We start from the raw sequence: 11,108 nt of genomic DNA on the forward strand, positions 1-11,108 counted from the left end.
TTTTCGACAACTCGGCGGCTGGTCGTGGGTAATGTTCGTTCGATGTCGGGCATTTCCGGGCGTATTAACCCCTCCGGAGACGTAGATTATGGCTGCGACTCGGATGGAGCCTGCCTCTGGCTCTGTTAGAGTGGGAGTCCTAACAGTTAGCGACAGATGCTCCCGCAGAGAAGCTGAAGATAAAAGTGGGCCGAATTTGCAGAGGTTGGTGAATTCCTCTACTTTGAATGTAAGTGAGGTACTCTATGACTGTGTCCCTGACGAACGGGACGAAATAAGACGAGTTCTTTTGAACTGGAGCGATGTTGAAGGATTGCACCTCGTGTTGACGACAGGAGGCACAGGATTTTCTCCAAGAGATGTCACCCCTGAGGTTACAGCGGAAGTTATCGAAAGATCTGCTCCGGGCCTCTCACTGGGAATGCTGTGCGGATCCCTTAAGGTTACTCCCATGGCCATGTTGTCCAGGGCTACCTGTGGTATAAGGAAAGGAACAGTGATTGTTAATTTGCCTGGAAGTGTAAAAGGTTCACAGGAATGTTTCCAATTTGTTTTACCAGCTTTACCGCATGCCATAGAGGTGCTAAGGAATAGTCCAAATGTGAGTGTCACCCATTCAGCAATGCAACATGTCTGTCCACACAAGGCTCACAACAAACCAATACAAGATCTCAGCAAAGTGGCCGAAAGGGATCGCCATTCCCCATATCCACTTGTACAAATGGATGAAGCCCTCTCTATGATCATGAATAATTCTAACTGCCTCTCAACAACAGTTTTACCCATAGAAGATGCTTTAGGTTATACACTGGCATCAAACGTCAGTGCAAAAGAACCCCTTCCCCCTTTCCCTGCATCAGTCAAAGATGGGTATGCTGTATTAGCTTCAGATGGACCAGGAGAGTGTGTGGTCTTGGGTGCAGTCACTGCAGGGGAAGTAGCAACTTGCAGTGTCACTTCTGGCCATGTGATGCGCATCAACACTGGTGCACCTCTGCCTCCTGGTGCTGATGCAGTCGTCCAAGTGGAAGATACAGAATTACTTGAAAGTGATGACGATGGAAGAACTGAGAAGAAAGTTAAAATCCTTACAACTCCTAAACCTGGCCAAGATATCAGACCAGTTGGTTTTGATGTCAGTGTAGGGGAACAAGTACTCAAAACAAATCAAAAACTAGGACCAGCAGAACTGGGTCTTTTGGCCTCACTGGGAGTCACCAAAGTAGAAGTTTTCCAAAAGCCAAGAGTTGCTGTGCTTTCTACTGGAAATGAGGTTGTAAATCCAGGAGAGGAAACCAAAGCAGGGCAAATCAGGGACAGTAATAGAATCGCTTTAAAGTCGCTGATTAAAATGCATGGATTTGAGGCCCTAGATTTAAAAATAGCAGCTGACACACCCTTGGAGTTGGAATCCTCTCTAAAAAGTGGCTTGGAAAAGGCCGATGTTCTTGTTTCATCTGGTGGAGTATCAATGGGAGAGAAAGATTTTCTGAAACCTGTTCTACAAGACAGACTTGGGGCAACTATCCATTTTGGGAGAGTTTTCATGAAGCCTGGTAAACCAGCAACCTTTGCCACAACCACAATTGATGGGAAGAGAAAACTTATATTTGCCCTTCCTGGAAATCCAGTCTCTGCAATGGTCACTTTCAACCTGTTTGTTCTCCCAGCCCTGCGTAAGATGTCTGGCTCGGAGCATCCCCATCTAACAAAGATCAAAGCAAAGTTGCCTCAACCAGTAAATCTGGATCCAAGACCTGAATATTACAGAGTCACCCTGTCTTGGAAGCCAGGAGAAGCTATTCCATCTGCAATATCTACTGGTAGTCAATGTAGCAGTAGATTAATGAGCATGAGGAGTGCCAATGCAGTGCTTGAGCTGCCACCTAAGAGTGAAACTCTAACCAGGATTGATGCAGGAGAGATGGTGGATGCATTGGTGATAGGGGAAATCTAAATAACTCAAGTGTGAAAATTAGAAATAACAATCCCAATATATTTAAATGGGTCTGGTTTTTACCAACCTGTCAACTATCTGCTGATAGCAATCATAATTACCTCAAACAGGTTGTTTGTCCTACATTTTAATTTTAAGTGAATTTTCAGAGGCTGACAATTCACTTAAGTCTTAAACTAGCCCCAGGTTATGTCATCAGGGTCAATTTACTTGGCACTCCACACTTTTATGATTTTCTCCAAAGAAAAGTTTAATACCTCTTCCAGAATTTCACTTAAGAAACAATTCAGGTGGGCAGCTCAGCTCAAACTTTGCAGCTCAATAATTTGAGGGAGAAAATAAAGACTCATCATACCTTTAACCCTTTAACTCCCATGAGTGACCAATACAGAATTCCTCCTTACAATATCAATACAATATCAAGCAGACTAGTGATGAGAATAAAGAAAAATATTAATTAGGGGATTATTAGTTGATCCAAGACCAAATTCTCCAAACTAACATTACAAGAACTACACAGCAGACAGTAAGGAGAATTACTAATGAGATCTTAAGATGTATCTAATCTTACTATACTGTCAGATGTTGATTTTTATAATCCATAGGCAGGAACCTTTAATACTCAGAATCAATTACTTTCTGAGAAACTTAACTCAGATTGAACATCAAGATTGAAAGACATGATCAAGATGGTAGCACTACTCAGTGTTAACCTGAACTAATTATGTCCTGAGCCACACCAATCGCAAGGACAGATCTGTAATTGTGTGACAGAATCTCTAATATATTGGTCAATGTAATAAAATGTAACACTTTGAATAATTCAATGCTTTGTTTTTATGGTGAGGATACTTAGGTTTGTTCATTATTGATTTTTGTGAAAACCAGGAAACTGTGAACTTTTTGATTTTATTCTGACAGCTCACACATGAGAACTGACCAATCACAATAAAGTTCCTTATACATAAGCAAACATCAAAACCTCAGACTAATTACTATTGCTGTTGGTGGCACAGATCCCTCTGCCTTATTACCTCTTTCTTTGAAACACAATTATTACAGCTTTCGATCAATTTTTCCTGTGTTCTTTCGTGTGGTCACACTTCTTGTTTTAGTTTCACAGTAATTTGTAGCCCCCCCCAAAATAGTTCTGATCCTTTGAGACAAAAAACTCGACTTCAGTTATGCAGATCAAGGGCAATTTTATTTTTCTTGTACGCAAAACTCACTACCCTACCCTCCCTGGAGATATGGATGTTTAGTCTGCGCAACCCACAGTACGCATGTACGTGTCGTAAACTAAAGCTTTTCGTCTTCCGGTGAAACCGCCGAAGAAGGTGATTGAAGAAGGATGAGTAATTCGTTAGGACTTTTTCTCGGCGGGATTTTCGCACTTGTCGTCGCAGGATACATTGCTCAAAGTCGTCTACCTCCTCCCAAACCCAAAATTATCGGCATAGATTTAGGAACAACGTTTTCTTGCGTCGGAGTTTATCAAGCAATCACAGGACATATTGACATACTGGCTAATGAAAATGGCACCAAAGTCATTCCCAGCGTCGTTGCCTTTACCGGTGAAGGAGTTTTGGTGGGAAAAAGAGCCTTAGATCAAGCTGAACTGAATCCAAGATCGACGATATACGATGCCAAACGATTTATTGGAAAGACGTTTTCGAAGGAAGACTTACAAAAGTTGTCTTCTCTCTACCAGTTTAAAATCACTTCTGATGAAAAGAACAATCCTAAGTTCGTGGTCGAAAGTCATGGCAACGTTACTTTAGTATCGCCAGAAGAAATCGGAGCGGCTATTTTGAGGGAGTTGAAGCGAACTGCCGAAAGAAACATCACCAGGGCAGTGAATCAAGCTGTAATGTCGGTCCCAGCAGAATTCAATATGGCACAGAGAAATGCAACGATCAAGGCAGCTTCTCTAGCTGGGATCAAAGTTGTACGGCTTATAAATGAGCCCACAGCGGCAGCTATGGCATACGGACTTCATAAAAAGGAACGAGTTTCTAACGTTATGGTTGTTGACTTGGGTGGTGGAACATTGGACGTTTCATTGCTTAACATTCAAGGGGGAATGTTTGTAACTATGGCCATGGCTGGAAACAACCGGCTAGGTGGTCAGGATTTCAATTCAAGACTCATGTCTTACCTAATGTCTGTTATAGAAGATAGGTTTGGCCAGGAACTCACAAATGCTGAAGATATACAGCGTCTGAGACAAGAAGTTGAATCAACAAAAATTAACCTGACAACAGAGGCAGCAGTGACTATAAGATTGCCTCTGCCTTCTCTGAATCATGGGGACAAACATGTCCTTTTCGAGGAAATAATCACAAGGTTAACTTTTGAAAAGTTAAATGAAGACTTGTTTCAGAAAGTACTACAGCCCATCAAAAGGGTATTGAAAGAAGTTGACCTTCCAAAAGAAGATGTTGATGAAGTGGTTCTAGTTGGAGGATCGACGAGGATTCCTAAGGTGCGGCAGCTTATTGAAGAATACTTCAATGGAAAGAAACCTAATGTTGCCATAGACCCAGAGCTAGCAGTAGCCACAGGGGTGGCGATACAGGCTGGCATCATTGGTGGAATGTGGCCTCTTCAGGTGTCAGCCTTGGAACTTCCAAATCACAATCTCAGAAAGATTCAGATTGAGTCCTAATTTATTAATAATAATCTTCTTAACTTATAGAAAATCAATGAGAGATGATTGAAGAATTACAGAAAATACTGTTATCATTTAATGGGGACAAACTCCACATAACTTTTTCTGGAAAAAACATTTAAGCAAAAGTTGTCAATCACAAACATTTTTTTTTATCAGATCCTGACAATCATTCAGATTACTGTAACATCAAACACCAATAGCCATGTTCTACATATCTTCCCTCACTTGAGTCATCACATTACAGCCAAAAATTCATTTAAATTGTATACATTTGGTAAAAGCCATTAGAAGGATTTCCAACTTTGTAGAGTTTTACAAGCATGGCAGTTCAGAGGGTACTAAAGATCTTTAAAAATGTTGGGAAAGCTATTCCCTTTGTAAACTAGAAAATTATTTAATATGTAGTCATATTCCATGGACCAAAAGACTATTGCAAGATTATCTACTCACAATTCTCAATTTTATTTATTTTAAGAGTTTAATGTCTTATAACCAATTATTTTTTTTATAGACTGAGGTGTAAAATCAAGTAAAAACAACACTTCAAAAAAGAGATTTTAGTTTCTTAAAAATTATACTTAACTCATATCAGATCATGATCTACCAGAAGAAATGTTTTCTCTCATGCAGGTCGTGAGAGTTTCAGGAATACTCACTTCACAATTGGCTGATATGATTATGAAATTTCAAAACAAAATTTCCTTACTTGTAAACACTAAACCCTTTGTAACAAGTTACCATGATTGTTCCTTGTGATTTTGATGTAATTCTGTTCTCTCATGCCACATGTGAGTAAATTATAAATTATGTGCCACTAATATCTTTTATTTAACAAAGACAGTGAATTACATCATTTGAAAAATTTAAGACATTTGTTTATAGTATAAACATCTCTGATAGTGTAGTTCTATGAGGTTGCTGTCGAAATTATTTTAATAATTTCTGCCAATAAGTTTGATGTATTATCCAACATACAGCTGAAGAGAATGGAAAGAGGTTTAGCTGGTAGGCATGACATCAAAACATAACAGAAAATTTCTTCTCTAAGTTTAAAGATGTTTCACAGCTAGAAGGCTGTTGGAGAGTTGTTGAAACAAATACTACCCAGAGAAGCAAATGAAATGCCAGACATATGAGAGACCATCAGGTCACATCCTGTAAGTGAAAATTATTTAATTCCAATTTCCTGAAATGTATATATATTATGAACACAGTAATAACACTTTGTGCATTACAAACCACATGTAGATTTATCTCAAGAAGTAATTAATAAAACAAGTTAAAACAGAGTTTTCTTGCAAATTGATTGCTGTTTTTTTCACCACCCTCATAATTTCTGCAAATACATTACTCTCTTTTCCAATATGCTTTGGATGCTCTCTTTTTAATACAGGGTTAGAATACTTATAACCAACATCAGTGTTGTTATATTACTATACAAATTTTATCTTCAGATATGGTAAGGTCCTCTAGTGAAAATCCAAGTAATCCTAAGAAAAACTAATGCCTTTTGATAGAAGATAAGTTGGCCAGTATAAATTGAAGAAATGTAAAATGGTTTCCGTGTTTACATAGCCTGATGTAAACACTTGGGAGGTTGGGAGAACACGAGATAAATGTAGGAAACCACGACGCAAAGTGGAGTGGTTTCCAGCTTATCGAGTTTGGTTGTAGATTAAATCACATATTATTATATATTATTAAATCACATCTTATTCTTCACAAACATACTGAAGCACTAAGTGCCAAATAAGTGTTCCATGAATCCATGAATCACTGATATTTCTGGAGTCTACAAAATAATTTTGTTGTAGATTAAATCACATCTTATTATTATATATTATTAAATCACATCTTATTCTTCACAAACATACTGAAGCACTAAGTGCCAAATAAGTGTTCCATGAATCATTGATATTTCTGGAGTCTACAAAATAATTTGAAAAAATCACTCATTTAATAATACAAAAAAAAAATTCTTTGCCTCAGGGTAAGGAATGTTTTTGAATAATCCCTTCTTTTGTACTGAGAGCTATTGCACCATGTTCAATTCACCTCTAGCAAATAATTATTGTTGAATATTTTTGCACATGGTAATTTCATGACACAGACCACTGTCCTGTAACACTAAGTTTACTGTCCATTCTGGCCACAGGACCCTTACCAAGTCTCTTCCCTAAGACACTCAATCTGGACCTTGCTACATCCCAGTCAATGTATGCTGATTCCAAACATCTACCCCCTTCCTCTGAAAGAGTGTACCCCTCCCTTCCATGGAGGACACGGTCATTATCAAACACAATCATCTCTCCTGGAGAAAGCTTGTGAAGAAACATATTTTTAGGATCTTTCAATCTCTTGGTTAATGAATAATAGGCTTTGTACATCTCATGGATTTTTTCTGCTGGCACACCCAAAAAGTCCAGTCTACAGCCTTCATTGTGGTTGCATCGTAATAGTCTGCCATGATGATCTAGCCTAAAAGATTCCAAAAAATAAATATTGCATTATTTAACAAGTGGGATAGCTAAATAGTCAGAATTATGATTTGGGGTTTGATTTGACGAGCCATCTTAAAACCTAGAACTATGTGCTTTATTTTAAAAATCCTGCAACAAATTTTGCAAAATGCCTTTTTCTGGGTCATAAACCTTAGAAACAAATGCAGTTAACCCTTTAACCCCTAAGAGTGACCAACCTCTAACTTCTCCTTACCATACCCCCCCTGAATCACACATTAAGGTCAGGAGAATAAAGAAGCTGATCACCAAATAAAGAAGCTCTTGATTATTAGACAAGTTTTCCATGTCGGCATCTTAGGAAATGATTAGAGAACAGCATGGAAAATGAGCATACTGATGTTAGGGTGTAAAGGGTTAATAACATTTTTAATTTCTTTCAAGTGCTGCCAGAATCTCACAGTGATTCAGTCTTTTTATGGTTGTTATTTTTTTCTCTGCACAGTGTCTCTTCAATTTATCAGAGATGAAAAAAATAGCATCACTCTGCTAAGTATACTTTATTGTGATCAACGTTTGACAACCCTTGTTATTTCAAACTTGCAAATGAAATTAAGAACTAAATGATTTAGTACAAAATCAATAGTATTGATTAACCTAATCTTTTAATTATAACCACACTATTTCCTTAAATCTTTAAACCTTAACATTAAAATGTATAATTTCCATATTGTTTACTACACATTTCCCATCATAGTGGTGCTGAGAAGATGAATTTGTTCAATAATCTAAAGCTTCTTAGGTTGGAAATCATTTCCTTCATCCTCTTGACCTTGATAGTTGATTAAGGGGTGATACTGATGTTAGAGATATTAGATGCTAGTCACCCTTACCCTTTCCACACTTACATCAATATGCATATTCTCCATAATGTTCCCTGTTAATTTCCTAAGGTGCTGACAAGGAGAATTTGTTTAACAATCAACAGCTTCTTTGGTTGGTGATCATGTGTGATTCAGGGTTGATTTTGTAAGGAGAAATTAGATGCTGGTCACTCTTAAGGGTCAAAGGATTCAAGAGCTTCTTCATTTGGTGATCATTTCCCTTATTCTCATGACCTTAATGTGTGATACAGGTGTGATATTGTAAGGAGAAATTAGATGCTAGTCACTCTTAAGTGTCAAAGGATTCAAGAGCTTCTTCAGTTGGTGATCATTTCCTTTATTCTCATGACCTTAATGTGTGATACAGGGGTGATATTGTAAGGAGAAATTAGATGCTGGTCACTCTTAGGGGTCAAAGGATTAAGGTTTGAAGGGTTGGTACACATTCACATAACATCTGATAACTTACTCAAGAAGTGGTCTTGCACCTTCCAAATCATATTCACCAAGTATGTCAGTTCCACTTGTTCTGAAAAGAATATGAGTTGTGGTGAGCAACTCATAAGCGCCAGGATCTTCCTTCTTTAATTGCTGAGCAACATGAAATGAATCAACCAGGGAATTTTCTCCTCCTTCAGTTGGAGTCTGTTCCTTGCAAAATAGCATCTGTATCTAAAATAATTTATACCAAAATAAAAAAATGAAATCATTTAGATTTAAATGTTCTTCAATTCAAATTTGATTTCTCTCTTTACTAAGGGATAAAACACCTTAGAAAAGGTCATCCTCATGACACCAAACTTTTTATTCAAGTCTGAATGAATAAGATATTAAATAAAACTTATTATCATTACTACCATGCCACAGCGTTCACATCATATCTAGTTACAATTCCATTGTAAACTCCACCACATCAGTGTGGGTTAAAACACAAAAAGATTCATCCCACATGATATAGTTAGTAATCCTCCCCTCTGACCTCAATGCATTTTCTTGTTAGTAATATACATAAAAAACATTACATGCTAAGGTTGTTGAAACTTCAGTCACTGCCACTGTCAATTTTCCTTCTCCAGACTACGCTCACCTGAACGATCAGACTATGCAATCAAATGTTATCTAGAGTTCAAACCAAATACTGCATAAAATTCACTATCAAAAGTTATCTTCCATACCCCTGGTTTGGCTTCATAGTACGGCAGATCAGAATGTAAAGGCAATGTGTAACTTGTATAGGCAACACTGTTGGCCTGTAGCCTTGTTGATACCACTATTGTTTTCCTATGAGAAAATATTCCAAATGTTAATTTAGAAATTGTTGATAAATAACAGTCTTCCAATGTTAATACAGTCACATTGCAAATGAAAAAGTGAATGACTGATTGACTGACTGACTAAATAACTTACTGAGCAACTTACTGACTGACTGACCAACTGACTGAAGGACCAAATTACTGACTGCGCAACTTACTGACTGACTGATTGACCGAATGACTAAATTTCTTACTGAGCAACTTACCGACTGACTGACTGACTGACCAACTGACTGACTGACTGACCAACTGACTAAATGACTCAATGACAATGAACCTTACCCATATGCTGTCATTCTCAAGTAACCTATGTGTTCCCCTAGCTTTTCCACCAGCCCGTCTTGAATTGGCATGTCAGTGACCAGGGCCAATCCATATCTATACAAACTGTTTAAAAATTCAAACTCCACCATCTCATCTTGAAGAATGTCATGATATTTCATGTGAGGAATGTGGTCCTTAAATTCACTTCCCCAAAGGTTCACTTTCCTAGTAGTTACATCCTCACAAACTCTGTCTTTTAACTCTGCTTCAGTTGGTAGCCGCTTCCTGAACAGAAAGTCAGCGTCGAGTGTGGTTTCGTGTTTGTCTGGCCATGCTATTGAAAGTTTACTTCCATCCTCACTCATTTCAACATTGGTAGGTCTGACATTCAGATCAACATCTCTTACGACATCTACAAGGCGCTGATTAGAATCTTTGAAATAGCACTGTGAGCATTGGCAGTTGTCCCGTAGGTATATGTAGGGATATGCATTTGAAGTGTCATCTTGCCAAGTAACATTCAGCATTTTCTTTCCTGATTTCTCTTCAATACCTTTCATCACAAACTTGCTGAGCTGTACAAATGATGAACCCAAACAGCGACACACACATTTGGAAAGTTGGTTTGACAGTCTTATACCAGCGGAACTTGCTCTCCATATCCCAGTCATGACAGGTTGGTATTTGGTCTGTATATTATACAAAGAAAAAGGGCAAATGAAGAAAAAAGGGTAGAGGTTTCGTCCAATTCTTTTCTTCTACTCCAAGTTTGTACCAGAGCAAACTATGGGGATGGGCTGACAAATAAAATGAGGCTGAAAGTGTTGGATGCTTGTCATCTTGCTCTATAGAAATCAATACCTGGTTTCAGCCTCACTTAAGCCGCCCAACGGTTTCTAAGGTTGCTTCCGAAAAGAAGAGATGTTTGATAGGGGTTGGGTGGGGTGGGCCATTACGTCAACTTGAGAAGCCCCTCAAGTGCAAGAGGTGCAGCTTTGTGTGTGGGAATCTGGAGAGAATCTTCCTGCACAAAATTTTGAAATAACAGGTTTTCGTAAACCTAAGTTCTTGCCGTTGAAGGCGGTCTGGTTAAAATCACGCAGCCCAGGACATAGTTTTTCCTTAATATCAGCTATCACTGGTAAATTCACCCCAAAACAAATCATTGCCCTGGTGCGACTGAAAGTCACGATTTGACTAATGGTGCAATCTATTGATTCACTGCGAGGAGCAGAAAAGGTCATAATTCAGACAATTAACTTCATACTTTAAAAATACGAAACTACGTTCGGACAGACCCAAATCAGTTCCTTTTTTCAGCGAAAAAGGAACACTGTCAGCCAACAACATTGTTCAGTTTGTTGCTTGAAGAGGATGCGGTTTTGCAAATAAGTGACCTAAGGTATGAACTAACCTTTACGATCAATATGAGAGACCGCAAGATTTTTTTTCTGGAAGTCACAACAAAATTCGCAGCGACGGTATCATCGACTGTGACCGTCTTGTGATTGACGGTTGTCACGCACTATGAGTTTAGAAGTAGCGTGACGCGTGATG

At 38.4% G+C, this 11,108-nt stretch overlaps 3 protein-coding genes across 4 annotated transcripts; 2 read left to right on the forward strand and 1 right to left on the reverse strand.

The window, feature by feature from the left end:
- Nucleotides 1-16: 16 nt before the first annotated feature.
- On the forward strand, nt 17-2,779 carry LOC113681508 (gephyrin). The gene has a single exon (XM_027198604.2). The coding sequence runs from the start codon at nt 89-91 to the stop codon at nt 1,955-1,957; it is 1,869 nt and encodes a 622-aa protein (XP_027054405.2). The 5' UTR covers nt 17-88; the 3' UTR covers nt 1,958-2,779.
- Nucleotides 2,780-3,223: 444 nt separating this feature from the next.
- Nucleotides 3,224-5,920, forward strand: LOC113681507 (heat shock 70 kDa protein 13). The gene has a single exon (XM_027198603.2). It carries the CDS (start codon nt 3,309-3,311, stop codon nt 4,623-4,625), a length of 1,317 nt encoding a protein of 438 aa, XP_027054404.2. The 5' UTR covers nt 3,224-3,308; the 3' UTR covers nt 4,626-5,920.
- LOC113681509 (gamma-butyrobetaine dioxygenase) lies at nt 5,787-11,084 on the reverse strand. Of its 2 annotated transcripts, none has more exons than XM_027198606.2 (5): nt 10,966-11,084; nt 9,570-10,240; nt 9,150-9,255; nt 8,444-8,646; nt 5,787-7,109 (listed from the first exon to the last, which is right to left on the reverse strand). In XM_027198606.2, exons 2-5 carry the CDS (start codon nt 10,220-10,222, stop codon nt 6,731-6,733), a joined length of 1,341 nt encoding a protein of 446 aa, XP_027054407.2. In that variant the 5' UTR covers nt 10,223-10,240; nt 10,966-11,084; the 3' UTR covers nt 5,787-6,730. The 2 variants fall into 2 exon arrangements, with proteins under 2 accessions (XP_027054407.2, XP_089068783.1); XM_089212657.1 differs by having other exon boundaries at nt 9,570-10,396; nt 10,966-11,055.
- Nucleotides 11,085-11,108: the final 24 nt, after the last annotated feature.

This window comes from Pocillopora damicornis, chromosome 7, assembly GCF_964200805.1.
Source record: "Pocillopora damicornis chromosome 7, jaPocDami1.2, whole genome shotgun sequence".
NCBI classification, from domain to species: Eukaryota; Metazoa; Cnidaria; class Anthozoa; order Scleractinia; family Pocilloporidae; genus Pocillopora; species Pocillopora damicornis.